The 22,265-nt window shown below is 37.1% G+C and overlaps 1 protein-coding gene across 1 annotated transcript in view; it reads right to left on the reverse strand.

Annotated features, from left to right (window-relative positions):
• Nucleotides 1-22,265, reverse strand: part of YES1 (YES proto-oncogene 1, Src family tyrosine kinase) — a 27,526-nt gene that overhangs the window by 2,263 nt on the left and 2,998 nt on the right. Inside the window, exons 2-10 of the mRNA XM_008582688.1 lie at nucleotides 19,939-19,957; nucleotides 19,740-19,838; nucleotides 18,467-18,570; nucleotides 18,225-18,374; nucleotides 16,305-16,460; nucleotides 15,957-16,136; nucleotides 7,470-7,546; nucleotides 5,728-5,881; nucleotides 3,688-3,819 (exon numbers count right to left, since the gene is read on the reverse strand). Coding sequence (XP_008580910.1) covers nucleotides 3,688-3,819; nucleotides 5,728-5,881; nucleotides 7,470-7,546; nucleotides 15,957-16,136; nucleotides 16,305-16,460; nucleotides 18,225-18,374; nucleotides 18,467-18,570; nucleotides 19,740-19,838; nucleotides 19,939-19,957 — 1,071 coding nt within the window. The remainder of the gene's footprint in view (nucleotides 1-3,687; nucleotides 3,820-5,727; nucleotides 5,882-7,469; nucleotides 7,547-15,956; nucleotides 16,137-16,304; nucleotides 16,461-18,224; nucleotides 18,375-18,466; nucleotides 18,571-19,739; nucleotides 19,839-19,938; nucleotides 19,958-22,265) is intronic.

Below are 22,265 nucleotides of genomic sequence, written 5' to 3' on the forward strand. Positions count from 1 at the left end.
TTTTTTGTTTTTGGGTTTTTCTTTTTGTTGTTGTTGTTGTTGTTTTTCTATTAAAGGAAACTGAATGACTTTGGGGAACAACACCTGAAAGTTTTCTGAGCTTTTCATCTGAGCAGGCAGTATCATCTTTAGAAGTGAAATCCAATACTCTTTACCAACCACAGAAATATAACCAGAAGTTGTAAAGGAGAAGCAGAAAGAAGCAAGGGAATGAACATTCAACGATGGCTTACTACAATAGGAAATCTTTTCTTCCAGTCTTATGCCTTTGTTCTTTTATGCTATGCTTCTTTACTATTTTAATTAACTGTTAAAATTAATCAATATAAATAAGTCTTAACCTACAAAAATAACTTCTAATTACCAATAAACTCCTTCATTCAAAACCAGACCCTTCAGAATTTTCTGATAATCAGAACTATCCAATTATTTTATGCCACCAGCTACGAAAGTAAAATACGGCAGAGATGGCATCTAAGAGAAACTCTCTGTCTTCAGGAAGAGAATCATTTCCTGTAAGAGAACTTCTGAGCTTCCAAGTGAGACATGACTCCCTGTGCCCAGTGGGAAGCCAGATCTCTCATCCCCGCTCCTTGGTAAAAAAGGAGACAGAAAGATTCTAAGATCGTCAGTACTTAAAATCAAATGGTAAACATTTACCAATCTGACAATAAATTTAAACATTTCATACCTATTTGCAATTGCCAAAGTTTGTTACTGTCCCAAAATAAGACTAGTGAACAGAAGCTATTGCTCTAAAGTGGACAGCATGTTGTGAGAAGAGCCTGCAGTGGCCGGGTTTGTGCCACATGTGTAAAGTTCTTTCAGAATCCTCTTCAAATCACCAGAAAGACAGCGATGCTTATGCAGTATGTCTTTTTTCTTCTTTAAAGACTGGGAATCTACACCTTGTTTATATTCTGATTCTCATCTGAACATTGAACTAGAATATCCCAATCATATCAATTTTTGTTTTATATATTTTGAAGTTAGTTGCATACTCATTTTGGATTTTTATGTTTCTGTCGAATTGACTCTTTTACCTTTATAAAATGTCCCCTTTTGTCTGCAGTAATATTTCTTGCCTTAAAGTCTACTGCTACGTGTAGGCTTTCTTCTGGTTAGCATTTGCATAGTATATCTTTTTCCGTCCTTTTAATTCCAGTCAGTGTCTCTGTGGCGCAACTGGTTAGCANCCCCTTTTGTCTGCAGTAATATTTCTTGCCTTAAAGTCTACTGCTACGTGTAGGCTTTCTTCTGGTTAGCATTTGCATAGTATATCTTTTTCCGTCCTTTTAATTCCAGTCAGTGTCTCTGTGGCGCAACTGGTTAGCACGTTTGGCTGTTAACCGAAAGGTTGGTGGTTCAAACCTACCAGGGCCATGCCCTTCACTTTAATTCCAATCATGTTGTATACATTATATTTAAGTATGCCTCTTATAAACAGCATTTATGTACTGTGTACATAAAATCCAGTCTTATCCCTTTGTTTTTTAATTGGAATGTTTGGTGCACTTACATGTAATACAATTATGAATAGAGTTGGGTTTAATTCTACTATCCTTAATTAATGTTTGTCCCACCCACAGATGGTCCCCAACTTACGATCGTTTGGCTTATGTTTTCCAACTTTACTACGGATTTATCAGCGTATTAAATGGATTTCGACTTATGGTATTTTCTACTTAACGATGGACTTATTGGGATGTAGTTCCATTATAAGTAAAGGAGCTTCTGTATTCCTTTCCCCTCTCTTGCTTTTTATTTTAAGTAAGTGTTCTACATTATTCCATTTTTTTCTTTCCTCTATTAGCTTTTTATTTTACCTTCTTTTAATATTATTTCAGTGTTAATCCCTGAGATTACAACATGCTTCTTTAATTTACTACAATCTAAATTGTTTGGCTGTTAACCGAAAGGTTGGTGGTTCAAACCTACCAGGGCCATGCCCTTCACTTTAATTCCAATCATGTTGTATACCTTATATTTAAGTATGCCTCTTATAAACAGCATTTATGTACTGTGTACATAAAATCCAGTCTTATCCCTTTGTTTTTTAATTGGAATGTTTGGTGCACTTACATGTAATACAATTATGAATAGAGTTGGGTTTAATTCTACTATCCTTAATTAATGTTTGTCCCACCCACAGATGGTCCCCAACTTATGATCGTTTGGCTTATGTTTTCCAACTTTACTACGGATTTATCAGCGTATTAAATGGATTTCGACTTATGGTATTTTCTACTTAACGATGGACTTATTGGGATGTAGTTGATCGTTTGGCTTATGTTTTCCAACTTTACTACGGATTTATCAGTGTATTAAATGGATTTCGACTTATGGTATTTTCTACTTAACGATGGACTTATTGGGATGTAGTTCCATTATAAGTAAAGGAGCTTCTGTATTCCTTTCCCCTCTCTTGCTTTTTATTTTAAGTAAGTGTTCTACATTATTCCATTTTTTTCTTTCCTCTATTAGCTTTTTATTTTACCTTCTTTTAATATTATTTCAGTGTTAATCCCTGAGATTACAACATGCTTCTTTAATTTACTACAATCTAAATAAGCACTTTTACACTTTTCAAACAGTGAAAGAAACTGAGAGCAATTTACCTGTTGCTCCTTTATCCCTCTGTCCTTTGTGTTATTACTGTCATAAAATTTACTTTATATACATTATAAATTTGATAAGTGGTTTTTTGTTTCTGGTAGCTGGCCAACATTTTTTCGTTGCTGGTGTTTTAGGTCAGCTGTTTTCCCGCAAGCACTTTAAAGACAGAATTTCACTCTTTTCTGGCTTCCATATCCTGAGGAAGAGCTAGCTGTCTGTTTAACTGCTGTTCCTATGTAGACAATACACCACCTCCTGTTAGCCTCTCCCAGTGTAAGTATCAGCAATTACCAGCAACAAGGGAAAGTGGGTGATAAAATACAGTGGCATTAGATGTATGTGTGGAGGTATTAGGGAGGAGGGATATGTTAGATAACATGCAAAAACCAGAAGATTACCAGAATAGTTTTTCCTGAAGATTGGCTTTCACTAGCCTCAACTATTGGGATACTTTAGTAGAAGAGTTTGAGAAGTAACAGACTAAAAGAATATTCACTTGTAGCTGAATTTCAAGTGAGCCGAAAAGCCTCCAGAAGCTATATGTCTTTTTTTGAGAAGGAAACTTTTTTATTTTTCATTTTAATGACAGATAAACTTCTTAAAGTATGGTTTATAAATATGCTTTGCTAAGAAAAATAAAACATGAAAAAGATCTTCTCAAAATACAGTAGTCTATTGAGGAAAAACAAGGCAAATACTTACACATATTTACGAAAATAAACTGGTCACATTACTGAAAAGAAGAGTTACTTGTGGGGGGAAAAGACCCAGGATAATTAAGATACATGTGTTATCTGAGAGAACAGTACAGATAAAAGGCCCTTGTGGAAAATGTCCTAAGGGAGAAAGCAGAGGTGAACGTAGGGCGCACCTCCTGTGCCTGCCCTGTGTCACCGACTGTGGCTCTCATTGGCTGCTGTCCATACAATGTCACAGCAAAGAGAAGGATGGGGGAGGGAGGGCTAGGGAGAGAAGAAAAAAGGCCTTTTCCCGCCTTACATTTCTGCTCCTAATAAACTCCTGTTAAAGTTGCTAATGGGATAACCAAGAGCTAATGAAATGCAAGCTTACCTGGATAAGGCACTCTGCCCTTTGTTACCAGTTCTGTCTGTAGAATCCCAAATGACCATACATCAGACTTTATTGTGAATCGACCATACAGTGCAGCCTCAGGAGCTGTCCATTTGATTGGAAATTTTGCACCTAAAACAATATTGACAATCTTGCTTAAGTTAATTGTATAAAAAAACTATTAGTGTAAACATAGCATGAGCAAGGCTAATCTCTTGTTAATATACCTCTTGTGTCTGTGTCAAATTCTTCAAAGGTACAAGATACATGGGAAAAATTCTTTAATTTTAGAAATTTATATTAAAATAAATCCCATTTCTTCCTGATATTCAATAACATAAAAAAAAAAAAAAAAAAACGGGTCTAGACTCTTCACAATAATTAACTCAAAATGGCTCACAGACCTAAATGTAAAACACAAAACTGTAAAACTCTTAGAGGATAACATAGGAGAAAACCTAGGTGACCTCAGGTATGGCATAGATACATCACCAAAGGCAGAACCCATGAAAGAAATAATTGATAAGGTGGACTTGAATAATAAAATTAAAATCTTCTGCTCTGTAAAAGACAATATCAAGAGAATGAGAGGGCAAGCCACAGACTGAGAGACTATATTTGCAAAGAGCACATCTGATAAAGAACTGTTATCCAAACATACCCCCCCAAAAAAGCCTCTTAAAACTCAACAATAAGAAAAGAAGGTTGTGATTAAAAAATGGGCAAAATAATTGAATAGCCACCTCACCAAAGAAAATATACAGATGGCAAATAAGCATATGAAGAGATGTTTCACATCATTAATCATTAAGGAATTTCAAATTAAAACAACAATGAGATACCACTACACACCTATTAGAATGACAAAGATCCAGAACACTGACAACACCAAATGCTGTCAAAAATGTGGAGCAACAGGAACTTTCATTAATTGCTGGTGGGAATGCATAATAGTACAGCCACTTTGGAAGATAGTTTGGTGGTTTCACACAAAACTAAACATGCTCTTACCACACAATCGGATCTGTAACTTTTAAGAAACAGTCTGGCACCTAACAACTGTAGGTAGCTATTGGCTCATGAGGGCATATTCTGTTGCGTTCTAATGTCTACTGGTTTTTGAGCATAATCTCTTTTCTATTTTATGATATCTTGTTAGAAAATTTTATTCTATTATCAGTTTTAAAAGTCCATGTTAATTTACTCAAATATTTAAGATTATAGGTGTCTTACATGTGTGAAGTTATTCACATATGTGTATATAGGGCTGTAAAATAGAGTTCTTTAAGATATTTAAACAAATGGAAGATCAATTTTCACTGGTGCAATCACAAAAGGTTTCATTTAAAAAGTGACAGCTAAGTTAAGCCTTAAAGAATAGTTAGGATTTTTATACATAAAGATTACACAAGAACAGGAAGATATTCCAGCTGGAGGTAACGGCACAAAGGTATGGAGGCTGAAAAGGAAGCTCTAAAGCAGGGTTTCTCGATCTTGGCACTGCTGACATTTTGGGCCTGATAATTCTTTGTTGTGGGGTGTCTTGCTCGCACATTGTAGGGTGTTTAGTGGTATGCCTGGCCTCTACCCACTAGATGCCAGTAGAAGTCCCTGAGTTGTAACAACCATAAATGCCTCTACACAATGTCAGATGTCCCCTGGGGGAAGGGTAAGAAAATATTGCCCCTGACTGAGAACCTCTGGTCTAAGGCCATAGTTCAGTGGTTCATGAAGTTTATTACGAAAGGAATTAAAAAACGCTTATTTGTTGCCATGCCAAAAAAAAGTGTAAAGAGGATATTACTTGCTATATTTATAATGTAAAGAACACCTAGTCAAGTTCATCCTTAGAAGAAATAACTATCAGATAGCCATAGTGGTACTTAGTGTATATAATTTTATGAATAAAATCAATGTTTCTATGACTTTTCTGAGGTGACCTAGAAGTATTCTTATTCTATAAAACCCTGTATGTTCAAAGGAGTTTTAAGAAAAAACACAGAACATTAGGTTATAAGCATTTATGTAAAAGTAATATGCCTTGTCTTGCCGTGTATTCATTGTCTTCAATTAATCTTGCTAAACCAAAATCTGCTATTTTGCACACAAGATTTTCTCCTACAAGAATATTAGCAGCTCGAAGATCTCGGTGAATATAGTTCATTCTTTCAATATACGCCATACCATCAGCAATCTTGGAAAGAAAAAAAAAAAGCAAAACATGATACAAAGGAAAGCAGGGAGAAAATTTTGGTTAATATTAAATCAGATCACTGAAAGATCATATATCTCAAAAGGAGATTATAGTAACAGGGCACAGTCTAACACGTAACTGGAAAAATTAAAAACATTATAATAAAAAAAGCAGGCTAAATTTAGATTTCAAAAATCTGACACCTACTTTGAAAGCCAAGACTTTCAACCCCCGAGTATATCCAGTCACCATTAGCAGCACAATGTCCTAAAGTCTTCTTGTGTCAGTGGTTAGAAGAAGAGATAAATCACAGAGTTAATTAGTGCCTCTGGACACAAGCCCATCAAGATCCATGTTAGGCACAACCTAAGATGTCCTGGTGTAAATCTCACTACAAAGTAGAGGTTGGCAAACTACAGCTTGCAGGCCAAATGTGACATGCAGCCTGTTTTTGTATGACCTCAGAACGACAAATAGTTTTCACATTTTTAAAGGACTGTAGAAGGAGGAGGAAGCGGAGATACGACAGAGATTGTATGTGGTCCACAAAGTCTGAAACATTTACCTGGCTTATTTTTTTACAAAAAAGATTTGCTGACCCCTCTATCACAGAATGTCTAAGAGCCTTGAACTCAGGAGCATGAGCCAGGTCTGGCATATGCGTGTCTCACAGGTATAGTTTCTTGGTATAAAGTTTCTCCAAAGTACCAGATTCTGTGGACATTTGGATGCTGGCTGAGAGGTAAGAGCTCCAGAACCAGCATGTGAACTGAAGGCCCCTTGAATACCTACCACATAGCTGAGTGGAAACTTAACGGTTTTCACTTTATAGCTAAAACACAAATTCGGAAGAGTAAAAGAGTCCCATTTATAACTATATTGCCGTCTTGTTTTGGATTATCTTTTCTTTTTTTTTTTTTGTCTTATTTCCGTGTCCGGCAACGGATCGCAACCCTCAGTGTTGCCCCCGTACCGGACCGGGGACTGGCAACGGGATTGCAACCCTCGGCGTTGCTCCCGCCTCGCTCAGCCAGTGAGCGGGAACCGGTCTGTATGTGGGATCCGAACCCTCGGGCGGGAGCGCCGCCGCACTTCCCAAGCGGCGCACTATCCAGTGCGCCACCGGGCCAGCCCCTGGATTATCTTAAATAAAAAATTCAGCATACACTTTAGATGCCTAATCTTTTCTTTGGAATAGCACTCATCTGTTTAAATTTTCTGTTTAAAATATATCAATTGAAATGTAAATAGATATAGACTTTATATTTGTGGAAGCACATATTTTCTAAAAGGCCATATGATTCAAGACAGCACTGGACTGGGAGTTAAATAACTGATTCTACTATTGATTCTGCTACCAACAAGTGATGTGAATTTTAGATACCTCTGGTCTTCAGACACTATATTATCTATAACATTAGGAACTCACAATGGTTTATCCTCTGATGTTTCTTCCAGTTCTAAAATTCTATTTCTTCACTATATAAACTACAATATTACACTAAAATTATTTTACATTTTAAGTGTATACTTTCAATTCAAATGGATAAATATATACATACATACACAAACACACACACGAAAATACCTGTGCAGCCATATCTACGAGTTGCGGAAGCTTTAAGTACTTTCCATCTCCTTCCTTAAGGAAATCTAATAAGCTCCCTGTAAGACAAAGTAAAATATTCATGGAAAATAAGCAAATCTTACATTAGGATTGAAACAAATACTCCTTTCCACCCCCAAACAAATCACCAAAGCACAACACAAAACTTCTTAGCTTTTCATTTGTTAATATTTTTTGTACTTTGGGAATTTTTGAATAATTATTTTAAACATTCTAGAAGAGGTCTCCACACAAAAATTTTGAAAAAAACAAATCACCAAAGCACAACACAAAACTTCTTAGCTTTTCATTTGTTAATATTTTTTGTACTTTTGGAATTTTTGAATAATTATTTTAAACATTCTAGAAGAGGTCTCCACACAAAAATTTTGAAAACTCCTCCTGATAACATTTGAAAAAAAGGGGAAATGCAATAACCTCACTTGATCAGAGGGATTCTCTCCTTGCTTTCATCAAGATACTTACCGATTTTTAAGTCAATCTGAATCAAGAATTCAGACACTGGGAATATCTTAGGGTAGTTAAAACTAAATACACATGGCTAAATGTGGAAGTGCTGGTCTGACCAACTTCTGTTAATTTTAACAGAAGGTACCATGGAACAGCAAAGTTCTATCAATAAAAATAAAGAGAAAGGCTAGAAAAGTCTGGTTGCTGCATCTCTGTTACTGGATAAAAGCTTACCATGTACTTGAATTTAATCAAGAATATCAGACAAACCTAAATTAAGGCATATTTTATAAAACATAAAACTGGACCATTCTCTTCAAAAATGACAATGTTATGAAAAACAAAGAAAGGCTGAGGAATGGTTCCAGATTAAAGGAAAATGACAACTAAATGCAACACATGACCATGGATTAGAGAATCAGTGAAGGGTAGTTGGTGGACTGGTCAAGTGATAGGAAAACCAAATCCCAAGTAAATGAAATAACATGAACAAGTAACAGAAACAAGGGGCAACAAGGTCTATCTGTCCAGAATAGTGGCTTTATGTTGGAGAACAAGAGGCAATGAGTTTGGGATGCATTATAGATGGCCAGCTGCCAAGTAACTGAATACCAAAATGGGGAATTACAATCTTAAAACTAGAAAGGCCTTCCGTTATCTTGTATTCTAAATCTTCCACCTCTGGAAATTATCCTAACCCAGTGATATGATGACACAGAATTCTACCATGTTCCCCCAATTAAATAACTATTGAAATCAATACACAGAGACAAATAGACCTTACCTCCATTATATTTCTTATGCTACTAATATCTTGATGTAAACTTCCCCTTGGAGAAATGGCAGAAGGACGTGGGACCACAGGAGCCAAGGGCAGACCCTGCTGCTGCCACAGACATTGCTGCCTGGTGTGATCCGCCACATTCACAGCCACTGCCAATGCAAGGGGGCTTGCCACCACAGCCACTGTGCAGGTGGCCTACAACCCATTGGACTGCAGTGACACAGAGAGTCACCAGCAGAGCCCAGGGAAAGAGATAAGCAAGTACTGACCCAAGACCCAGTGGTCCAACCCACAGGGGGAATTATGCTGCCATACACAGTAGCATACCTATGGGTGGGAAGTATGTGCACAGCCCATGCAACTGCCTTGATCTGGGGAGACACACACAGACCCCCATCCCAAAGAGTGTGGAAACCCAGGATACCCAAATACAGTAAGGAAGAAAATTCCCAATCACCACCAACCCATCCCCCAACTGGGGGAAGCAAGGGCCCAGGAAGAGCCTCTGCCTGTAGGAAAAAGGAAAGAGAAAACCCACCCAGGATCACCCATTCAAACTGAGGAGCTCCAATATATCCCAGTGCACCCATCAGGGTTATGTGATGCCAGCCAGGGTTCCAGTAAGCCTGCCCAGGGTCACCCACTCCAGCCAAAGAGTGACAGGGCACCCAGGTGCTTCTCCAAAAAACTTGAGAGCTTGCCTATGTCCTTGATGAACCAACACAGTGTTATTTACCTTAGCAAGAAACCACTAAGTGCCTAGGCCACAGAGGCACTCATGCACAACTCTAACACTGAATATAGCCAAAGCACCCCCACAGAGACTATACTACTCCATCTACCTGGGACCAATACTAAAACACCGTGCTTAATGGTCAAAATTAAAAAACATATATACAGGAGGAAGTCTCTCTCCTCACAGCCAAGAGTAATAGAAGCAATTGCTCTACGGGATGACCTGACATCAACATAGAGATAAAAGAAATATGAAAAAAATGAGAAAATATGACACCACCAAAGGAACACAATAATTCTCAAGTACCAGACCCCATACAGAAAGAAACCCTTGAAATGACTAAAAAGGAATTCTAAGCAACAATCTGAAGGAAACTCAATGAGATATGAGAAGACTAAGATGACACAATGAAATGAGAAAAACTATCCAGGACATGAGGAGGAAATTTACAAAGAGATTAATGCCTTAAAAAAGAATGTAGGGCCGGCCCGGTGGCGCACTGCTGCAGTGCGCCGCTTGGGAAGCGCGGCGGCGCTCCCGCCGAGGGTTCAGATCCCACGTACAGACCGGTTCCCGCTCACTGGCTGAGCAAGGTGCAGGGAGCAACACGGAGGGTTGCGATCCCGTTGCCGGTCCCGGGCCGGTACGGGTGTGACACTGAGGGTTGCGATCCGTTGCCGGTCATGAAAAAAGACAAAAAGGAAAAAAAAAAAAAAAGAATGTAGCTCGGGCCGGCCCGGTGGCGCACTCGGTTGATTGTGGCGCTTGGGAGCGTGGCGGCGCTCCCGCTGAGGGTTCGGATCCCATATAGAGACCGGTCCGCTCACTGGCTGAGCGCGGTGCGTGCGTGACACCGAGGGTTGCGATCCCGTTGCCAGTCACGAAAAAAGACAAAAAGGGGAAAAAAAAAAAAAAAGAATGTAGCAGAACCTCCTTGAACTGAAGGATTCAATCAATGGAAGAAAAAAAATTTGAGAGCTTATGCAGCAGATTAGAGCAGGCAGAAGAAAGAATCCAAAAAGTGAAGAAAATCTAGAGAGCTAGCAGGCAACCATAAATGCACAAACATCCAAATCATGGGTGTTCTGGAAGGGGAGGAGAAAGGAAAAGGCATTGAAAAACTACTGAATTAAATAATAGCAGGAAATGTCCCAGGCGTAAAGAGAGACATGAACCTTCAGATTCAGGAGGCTCAAAACTCACCAAACAGACTCAATTCAAAAACATCCTCTTGGAGACGCATGATAGTCAAACCAGCAAAACTCAAAGACAGAAAATATCTTAAAAACAGCAAAAGTGAAAAGTCACTTATCAGAGAGCCCCCATCGGACTAACAGCAGATTTCTCAACAGAAAGTCTACGGGCCAGAAAAGAATGAGATGATATATTCAAAATACTGCAAGAAAAAAACTGCCAGCCAAGAATACTATACCCAGCAATGCTATCCTTCAGAAATGAGGGAGAAACAGTGTATCTCCCAGACAAACAAAAACTGTGGGAGTTCATGACCACACAACCAGCCTTACAAGAAATCCTTAAGGGAGTCCTGCATATGGAATCCAAAAAATGATAATCACTACCTTGAATATACAAGACAGAACAAAATGCATTGGGAGAACAAAAATGCAAACAAGAAAGAGAAAGACACTATATCCACCACCTCAAAACAACCAATAAACACCAAGGACAAACAATAAAAGGGAAAGAAAGGAACAAAATATATTTAAAACATCCAAACAAAAATAGATAAAATGCCAGGAGTATGACAATAACTTTAAATAACAACACGAAATGTTAATAGATTAATTCTCCACTCAAAAGACATAGACTGGCTGTGTGGATTAAGAAGCTAGACCCAAATATATGCTGTCTACAAGAAACTCACCTCATCTGTAAAGACACACACAGACTAATAATGAAGGGACAGAAAAAGGAACACGATGCAAATAGGAATAAAAAACAAGCAGGAGTAGCTATTCTTCTATCAGATAAAACAGACTTTAAATCAAACACCATAAAAAGAGGCAAAGAAGGACACCATATAATGATAAAGGGATCTATCCAGAAAGAAGACACAATTATCAATATATATATACCCACCACCAGAGCACCCACATATATAAAGCAAACACTATCAGACCTAAAGAAAGAGACAGACCCCATACAATAATAGTTGGGGACCTGAACACCCCTCTTTCCATTGCACAGATCATCTAGGCAACAAACCAACAGAGAAACACAGGATTGAAACTACACTTTAGATCAATTGGACCTGGTAGATAACTACAGAACATTTCATCCAATGACTACTGAATATACATTCTTCTCATCAGTACATGGAACATTCCCCAGGACAGACCACGTGTTAGGTCACTGATCAAGTCTCAACAAAAAAAATTTTTTTTGTCCTTTTTGTGACCAGTAAGGGGATCGCAACCCTTGGCCCGGTGTCACCCGCACCACGCTCAGCCAGTGAGCGCACCGGCCATCCTTATATAGGATCTGAACCCGCGGTGGGAAGCACCACTGCGCTCCCAAGCGCTGCACTCTCCCGAGTGCACCACGGGGCTGGCCCAAGAAATTTTTAAAAATTGAAATCTTTTCAGACCACAATGGATTAAAACTAGAAATAACAAGCAAAACTCTGGAAACTGTACAAATACATGGAAATTAAACAACATGCTCCTCAATGACCTATGGGTTCAAGAAGAAATGAAACAGAAAATCAAAAAATTTCTTGAGGGCCGGCCTGGTGGTGCACTGCTACAGTGCGCCGCTTGGGAGTTGCCGGACACGAAAAAAGACAAAAAAAAAAGGGAAAAAAAAAAATTTCTTGAAACTAATGAAAATAAAGATACATCATACCAAAATGTATGGGATACTGCAAAAGCCATACTAAGAGGGAAACATTGCAATAAATGCTTACATCAAAGAACAGAATGATTTCAAATAAACAACCTAACACTACACCTCAAAGAACTAAAAAAGAGCAATTCAATATCAAAATTAGTAGATGGAAAGAAATAATTAAGATCAAGCAGAACTAAATGAAATAGAGAACCAAAAAATGATACAAAAGATCAATGAAACAAAAAGTTGGTTTTTTGAGAAGATAAATATTGACAAGCTGTCATCAAGGCTAAATAGAAAAAAAAAAAAAAGAGCCATATAACAAAAACGAGAAATGGGAAAGGAGACATTACAACTGATACAATAGAAATACAAAGAATCTGGGCTGGCCCGGTGGCGCACTGGAGAGTGCGCCGCTTGGGAGTGTGGCGGCGCTCCCGCCGAGGGTTCAGATCCCATGTGGAGACCGGTTCCCGCTCACTGGCTGAGCGCGGTGCGGGCGCGACACCGAGAGTTGCGATCCCGTTGCCGGTCAGTAAAAAAAGACAAAAAGGGGAAAAAAAAAAAAAAGAAATACGAAGAATCATTAGAGACTATTACAAATTTGCAAACCTGAAGAAAATGGATAAATTTCTGGACACACATAAACGACCAAGACTATGGTCAGTAAAAAAAGACAAAAAGGGGAAAAAAAAAAAAAGAAATACAAAGAATCATTAGAGACTATTACAAACAAATTTGCAAACCTGAAGAAAATGGATAAATTTCTGGACACACATAAACGACCAAGACTAAACCAAGAAGAAATACAAGATCTGAAGAGACCAACAACCACCAATGAAACTGAAGAAATAATCAGCTGTCTCCCAACAAAGACGAGCTCAGGACCGGATGGCTTTACTGTTGAATTCTACCACACCTTTAAAGAGAAATTAATACCAGTTATCTTCAAATTATTCCAAAAAATTGAAACAAAGGCCATTCTCCCAAACTCATTCTATGAGGCCAGCATCACCGTGATACCAAAACCAGACAGAGACAAAACAAAAAAAGAAAACTACAGGCCAATATCTCTTATGAACATAGATGCAAATATCCTCAACAAAATATTAGTGAATAAAATTCAGCAACACACCCAAAAAATTATAAGCCAGGATCAAGTGGGACTCATCCCAGGGAGGCAAGGATAATTCAACATTTACATTGACGCAAGTCAATAAATGTGATATACACATCAACAGTATGGATGCTCCTCAAACAACAACAGATAGAACCAACATACAATCCAGCAATCCCACTTCTGGGTACATACCCAAAGAAATGGAAATTATCATGTTGAAGGGATACCTGCACTCCCATGTTCTTTGCAGCTCTATTTACAATAGCCAAGAGTTGGAACCAATGTAAATGTCCACCGACAGACTGGATAAAGGAAATGTGGTATATATACACAATGGGACACTACTCTGCCATAACAAAGAATGAAATTCTGCCATTCATAGCAATATGGACAATCTTAGAGAAACTTAGGTTAAGAGAAACAAGCCAGGCACAGAAAGAGAAACACTGCAGTTCCTCACTCATAAGTAGGAGCTAAAGAAATAAACAAATAAATAAAGAGACATAAAAGAATCACAATAATTCAATGGATTTTCAAAAGGATAAAAGAGAACTGAGGCCACCAGAGGTGGGAAAGGGGAGGGTGAAAGGAGGTTAGCAAGAAATTGGTATAGGGCCACAAAATAGGATTATGTTGTATGATGTTGAATATTATTGTTGAAATTATTCTGATTTGAGCATCACATTTTGCACACAAGTGTTGATATTCAACACCGTACCTCACAGATATGTATAATCAATTATCTTTCAATGAAATAAATAAATAAAAATAAAAAAAATTTCCTCCTTGTCTCTCTCTTCTAGTTCATCCAATGCACTCTTTGAAATGGCACATCTGGCAGTTGTTTGCAATAGAAGTTCCATCAAAAGAGTGCCATGTGATTTAGGGCTTTAGGTTTGTTCTGGCTATCAATTAATAGGCTATGTCACTTCTTCACTTTTGGTTTCAGGCCCTTTTGAGGGGAAAATTTTTCCTATAGCAAATAGGTTGTAGTTGCCCCTGTCACCACTAGATGGAACTACATCACTGGTCAAGACAGACTGACATACTCAGTGGCTTTAACTATAGATGGACAACTGATTCAAAAGAGTAAAAAAAAAAAATTGATCAAACTCAAAATAGGTAAAAATCAGGCTTGTTGGCATATTTTCTGACTTACTGGGTCCTATTTTAAAGCATCATTAGCAAAGGGAAAGAGAGGAAAGAGCGTCAGCTTTCCCTTCTCTTCGTCCCAGCCAATAACCAACCCTGTTACTGACGATCCCACCCCTGTGGTCTGGGGTTTAGAAGAATGGATAAATTTCAGTTGACAGTGGCAGAAAACAGCAGGTTCTTGGAATCCTGAGCAAGGGGATTATGTTTATATTAAAATGAGATGAAACTAATTTCCTTTACCTATTTCTTTGCTTTTGTACTAAAGATATCTTTTTGATATTATCATTTTAACTCAATTTGCAAATACTTTCTTATTTTTCACTTTCCAAGCTATTCCATTTCCTTTACTCAAGCCTACATTAAAAATAAATTTTCCCTTCTTAATTTTTGTTTTAAATTTTACACTGTCCTCTGAAACTATTCAGTAACTATTCTGTTAAACAAAGTATCAGATTTCTTCTTTTCAAATGTCTACATAAAAATCTGAAACGAAAAAACACTATACAATAAAAATCTACAGTTTACCCATGAACAACAGGGGTGAGGTAGGTGGGGGGAGTTAAGGGAGCCGACCCCCTGGAGCAGTTGAAAATCTAAGTTTTCAATTCCACCACCTAAAGCATACTGTTGACCAGAAGCCTTAACGATAATATGGAGAGTCAATTAATACATATTTTGTATGTCATATGTACATCGTATACTATATTTTTACAATAAAGTAAGGTAGAGAAAAGGAAACATTATTAAGAAGATAATAAGGAACAGAAAGAGTGAAAGATTACTTTTCACTGCGATAGCAATTTACTGCAGAGAGAGCTGCTTCTGTGGGGATGATTAGCGTCACAAAGCATTTTAAGTGGATACTCACAACACATGAGCTCAGGGCTACAGCAACAGGAGCTGACTACAGTAGTACCGTATCATGCAGTTAGAATTTAATACTGCATCTCTACAATTGTTTACATTGCTCTCAACTGCAAATGGCAACATGTCTGGTCTGGGTTAGTGTGCATAAGTTTTAATAAATTAATTAATCAATTATAATTTTATGGTAGTAAATGATAAAACAGACTAGTATCTACATACGCTTTATGTATTCCCGACATATTTAACCTTTGCTTAATTTTTTCAGTATTTCTAGGCTACATGGTTTATCTGTGAGTGTTTGCAAATTGTTGCAAATCTCCAAAAAGTTTTCCAATATATTTATTTTAAAAATCTGCATATAAGTAGACTCACGCATTTCAAATCCATGTTATTCAAGGGCCAACTGTACATGGATAAAAATAAAAATAAAGACGTTTTAAAAATTCATCAACACAAATACCCTAAAAGGAACTAATATACACATACCTTTTGACATAAATTCAGTGACAATGTAAATGGGCTCTTCAGAAACAACAGCATATAGTGGAACAAGTTTATCATGTCTTAATTTTTTCATTATCTGAGCTTCTTGAAGAAAAGCTTCTGGCATCATTGTACCTGGTTTTAGTGTTTTGATTGCTACTTTTGTGGTTCCATTCCATGTTCCTAGAGAAACAATGCATTTTACTATTTCAATCTATATTTTAAGGGATTTTAGACCAAACTTCAATGAAGAGCAATTACCTTAAATATTTAAACATATTTAATCATAAACTGTGGCAATTTAATCTATGGCTAAACAATGACAAAAAAACAAAAGTTCACGCTTCTTACCCATCCATACTTCACCAAAACATCCTTGTCCTAGTTTAACCTCTAGTCGCAAAGATTCACGAGGGATTTCCCAAGCATCTTTTGCAAGACCTTGAGTCTGCGGTTTCACAGTTGGACACACAGTTGTTAACTTGTGGCATAAACCATCAGCATGTTCTAGATAAATAAATAAACTACACTGTGAAATGGATTACACAAAAATTAAGGTACATAAAGTGTATCAACATTTTTAAAAGTTTAAATTGTAGAAAAACAAAAGCATAATGTCCTATCAGTTTTACTATAACAACAAACACAAAAAGGGAATTGTCTATACAAAGCAATACATAAGGTATATATAAGAAGGGAAACATTTTGTTAAATACAATTTTTTACATAATATCAGTTACAGGATTTTTAAAACATTTTTATTAGCATAATCATTATTACAAGTCATACTTATTCTTTAGATCCTTTATTCAATCCCTCCTCCCCCTTCTCTCCTTTCCCTTCCCCTCCCCCTCTCCCCTCTAATAACCATAGATTTGTTCTCTCCATCTCGGAAATTAACTGTTCCTCTGTTGATTTGTTGCCTAGATGATCTGTCCAGTGCTGAGACAGGTGTGACCAAATGCTAAATACATTTTTTAAGTTATTATTATTACTAAATACTTATTACGTTCCAGCCTACTGTGCTAATTCAGCACTTTACAAGTATCTCATATAAATGAGGCTTGGAAAACTTAATGCAACCTTCCCAAGTTCCCACAGTTAGTAAGTGATGGAGACGGGATTCAAACCCTGGTCTGTCTGCTTTCTAATTTCTGCTTTTGACTACTGGACTTTATTTATTACCAAAGAAAATGCTATCATTAATTACAAAAGAGAATGCTATCACTTATCTGTTAGAGGCATACCAAAAATCAAGAGAAAAGTTTATTTAGGGGACTGACCCTTTTTCTCTTTTTTGGTGGCTGGTCAGTATGGAGATCTGAACCCTTGACTTTGGTGTTATAACACTGTACTCAAACCAAGTGAACTAACTGGCTAGGGGACTGATTTTTTAAATAAGGGAGACACAAAGGCAGGAAACCCCAGAGTCATAACGGCTTGACTTGTGAATCCTGCTTAGACAGACTTTCTTTTTGTAAATGACACACTCCCTGTCATTCTCATCCAGTAACCACACAAATTCATTCTAACAAGGGCAATTACAAGTGATGTCAATGTCAAGATTACTGGTTGACTTGACAAACTCGGGTTGCAGCTCGCTGTCCTTGAAGAAGAAATTATCATGGAATTTCTTCCCCTCCCCTAGTATCAATCATTTAAAGACTTTTAGATGCATTCATATATTAAATTTGTATTGAAAAACTGAGACACAAGACTCTCATATTGACTACCTTTCAAAGGTCCTTGAAAGACAGGAATGTCTATAGTTGCTATAGATTCATTTTCTAGGATGGGAAAAACAAATCTCCAGACCAAATTTCACTGGATTTATACTTTAGGAAAACTTACATGATGCAGCCCATGCAGGGGATGGTAATCCAAAAGGACAACTTACAGAGCTTTTAAGTTAAGTGTTTAGTTTTACCTACCTAGTAAGTGTCCATAAATAAAACATTTGCTCGTATGTTCTTAAAATTTATTTTCATTATCTATCTTGGTATTTACACGTTATGAAACGAAACTCCAATATAAACACTATGCCAATAAAACAAAGGACTCAAATGATCATAATTTGATTTTAGCACATTATCCAACAACTCAGTTAAGGTACTATCACTTGTCTTTTTAAAACTAGAATACAACAGACATTTACTGGGCACACACTGTATGTAAAAACTGTGTTAAACCTTAAGAGAAATGAAGATATGGATTTTGCCCTCATAAAACAGAACATAGAAAATAATTTTTACCTTTGAAATATTCACCTACCTGTGTAGTGTTTCACCAATTTCTGCAGCGTATCAAACGGAGCTCTGGTTGTGATATAGTATCCACCACTGTCAAGTTTCCTAATTTTGTAGTGTTTCACATTGTCTCCCCTTACCTCATCCCAATCACGAATAGAGAGGGAATAAGCACCTAGGAGAGAAAATGAATCCTTTTACTATATCTTTCTGAAAATACTTCCCAAGGAAATTTTTATCCTTATATTAATATAACAATATGGATACCTTTAGTAGTTTCACTCTCTCTCACTAAGAAAATACCTCGTTGATTCCCAGGATTCAGAAGCAATCTTTCAGCATCTTTTCTCCCCATTTTGCCAAAATACCATCTGGAAAAAAAATAAGTGTTCTCAGCTGGAAAGGTATGAGGGTCAGAAAAAATATATATAAGTATCAATAAGAACAAAGTGGGTTAGGGTGGATGATAAAGCATAGCTATAGAACATAGCTTAAAAACAGTAAATCCTTTTGTTGGCAACAGAGGGAAATACTAAGACTATAGTAAGAAGAACAGAGGTGGTTCTGCACTAACAGTGTTATCATCTGTATTCAGTAAGATGCAAGTATCCACACCCACATTATTAGGAACTCTAAATTTGTGTGGATTTTATTATTTCATAAAGTTTTGTGAACAGAAATGACAGTCTCTGCTGTGGAAGAGCTCAAAGAATACTGGCATAAGACAAAAGAAAAAACATGAAGTGTCAAATGCCACAGCAGAACAGAGAACTAATGAGACAAATTACATAACATTAGTAAAAGCAAACAAATATTGACAGAGCACCTACTATATACAAGGCACTTTGTTAAGTGTTATGATATAAAAATGAAGCAGCATTTATGGATTCCAGATAAACTAGTTTGACCTAAAAGTAATATGTCACTGAAGGTGAACTTTCTTAAAGTTGCAAGATCAGTACATAGAACCCCCATAAACCCCAACTTGGTTAACATTTCACTTTGTGATACTCTTTCTCCCCCTCTATATATGTATGTGTTTATGCATGCATGCATGCGCACACACACACACAGATATATTTTTTTCCCTCTGAACTGATTGAGAGTAAGGTGCAAACATGCTGAACCATTACCCCTAAATACTTCAGGGTATACTTCCTAAAAGACAAGCATACTTTCTTACATAACCATAATGCAAGAATCTAATCAAGAAGTTAACACTGATACAATACTACTAACTGAAGGTAAATTTTTAAAGTGACTGAGTATGCAGAGAATGAAAAGGGTTAATATTTTAAAAAAGAAGCAAAAGGAGAGAGACTAAACGCAGTATGACTGATGCAGATTCATTTATGACACTACTCTAAGTAGATACTATGACATTAATTATTAATTTTCAAATAGCATCTATTAATATGATACATGAGCCGTATTAAGACTGGTATGTAATTGCGTGTGTGTAAAGTTGTGGCTAAGTGGAATGTGCATTAAAACATTTTAAAAATAAAAATAATTAATAAAATATGAAGCAGTGCCGTACTCTTCTGCCTGAATGGAATCTGCAGGCGCTACATAATTGCTAGGGATATAACCATTCTTTCCTGTAGCGATTGATCTTGCTTCCCACCAGTCTCCTTCCCTGCAACACATAAAACAACAATCACCACAAGGTAGACCACTGCCCAAGGTACAATACATTCCAGTGTTGTCTTCTCTCTGAAGTACACAAAAGGTATTACCTTCCATTTTTTACTAACGCTTTGATCAAGAATTAAACACAAAGAACGATATTAAGGAATAGGCTACGTGAATTAAAGGAATAAGACTAAGCAAATGCACAATTGCATCCTTTTCAAACCAAAAAAAAAGAAAACACTGCACACTTTTAGTTATAAGACCTTTTTTTATGTAATTCTTTCAACCTAAGAGAATAAACTACACTGAATGAAACAATTGGGAGGTAAATCTTTTGAATTACTCACTTTTGACTGAATTTTTCTTTTTTAACAGCTTCATTGGAATATAATCGCATACCATAAAATTCCCCCATTTAGATGTAGAGTTCAGTGGTTTTTAATACATTCTTAGAGCTGTGCAATTATTACCACGATCAATTTTAGAACATTTTCATCACCCCAAAAAGAAACCCTACACCCATTACCAGTCACTGCCTACCTTCACCCTCCGCCCATCCCACCACTGGCAACCACTAATCTGCTTCTCTAAGAAGCCTATTGTGGGCATTTCATATAAAAGGAATCATACAATACGTATAGTCGTTCATGACTGGCTTCTCTCAGCATAATTTTTTCAAGGTTCATCTATGTTGTAGCCTGTATCAGTAGTTCATTCTCTTCTTTTTTGCTGCTAAATGCTTTTCTCTTTAACAATACATAAAATCGTAATGTTCTTTTTTAGTCATCTTAAGAAAAAAATCACGATGCCCTAGCACTCCTGAACCCAAACAATTGATAATAAGCAATAATAATTAAAAACTGAATTTCAGAAATGTATATTTATAAAAATTTTATCCATAAGTATTCTAGTAAGACTCAAATTAAATTACAATTCAGAACATGAAAACTACATGTGGTATGTAATATATAAGCCTTGACTTCTCCAAAATTAAAGTGAAAAGAGTAAATATTATCAGTTTCTAATAAGGAAGATATATACGGGACTCACTACTTTACCAGAGATAAGAACTGAAAATAAGCTATGTCAACTGAAATTTTTAAATGCTCAAGGTGAATCTGCTCTCCAGAAATGAAATGGAAAATCATTTGGTAATTCAAATATTTACAAACTCATACATTTAGTCTTTGGTTTCCCAGTATATACTTTCAGATACACAAACTGAAAACTTGGTAATTGATTCTGCTAAGAATTCATTGATCCACTCAAACATTTACTGAATACGTAGTAAGTAACAGACCTTACAAAAGGGTGTGCTGGAAAAAGAGGTAAAAAAACACAGTCCTAGACCTCAAGGAACTCTAGAGTATGGTTTTGCAACCTCAGCACTAATGACACTTTGGGCTTGATAATTCTTTGTTGGGGGGGTTGCTATGTGCATTGTAGGATGTTTATTTACCATCATACCTGGCCTCTACCCACTAGATGATGGCAGTAGCATCCTGACTGTGACAACCAAAAATGTCTCCAGATACTGACAAATGTCCCCTGGGTGATTCTGCCCCAAGTTGAGAACCACTGGTCTCGAAGAATGACAAGCAAGCAACAAATTACAATTCAAAATGTGATGAGAGCTATGATTGAGGTTTGCACAGGGTTTTATGTAAATATCTAAGAAAGACACTTAATCTAGCATAGCAGGGGTTGGTGACTGGGCCAGGCAGAAGAGGAAGAACGTAAGGAAAGGCGTCCTTGAGAAGAGATAGATGAACTATATTTTGAAGGATGAGAGGGGTTAGCCAGACAAAGGAAAGAAACAGAAAGATGAGAAGTCAGTCCAGAAAAAAGAAATACTATGCTGAAGGCATAGAGAGGGTGAGAAACCCTAGTGTACTCAGAAAACTGCAAGTTCTTCAGTATGGCTGGGTGGTGGAGTGAGAAACTAGAGAAAGCACATAGTAAATTCTCAGTTAATGGTGGCTATTGCTGTTGCTTTTATCTTGATGGCAACTGGTAGCTGCTGAAGGATTTTAATTGCAAGTTCTTCAGTATGGCTGGGTGGTGGAGTGAGAAACTAGAGAAAGCACATAGTAAATTCTCAGTGAATGGTGGCTATTGCTGTTGCTTTTATCTTGATGGCAACTGGTAGCTGCTGAAGGATTTTAAAGCAGAGACAGGACCCTATTTTATGTTCTGGAACAGTAACTGGTAGCAGATGGGAAGAAAGATGGAAGGAAACATGACCGGAAGCAAAGAGACCACAAATATACACTCTGAGAAGTTATAAAGTGGGTGTTATGCTTGCTAATGGAATCATGGAATCTATTTTCCATAATAAGCACCAAATTTTCTGTAGTGGGCCACTAAGGGACAAAAAGTCTAAGAGTCATTGGGGCCGGCCCGGTGGCGCACTGCTACAGTGCGCATCCCG

The sequence above is a fragment of the Galeopterus variegatus genome, unplaced genomic scaffold, assembly GCF_000696425.1.
Source record: "Galeopterus variegatus unplaced genomic scaffold, G_variegatus-3.0.2 Scaffold2696, whole genome shotgun sequence".
Taxonomy (NCBI): Eukaryota; Metazoa; Chordata; class Mammalia; order Dermoptera; family Cynocephalidae; genus Galeopterus; species Galeopterus variegatus.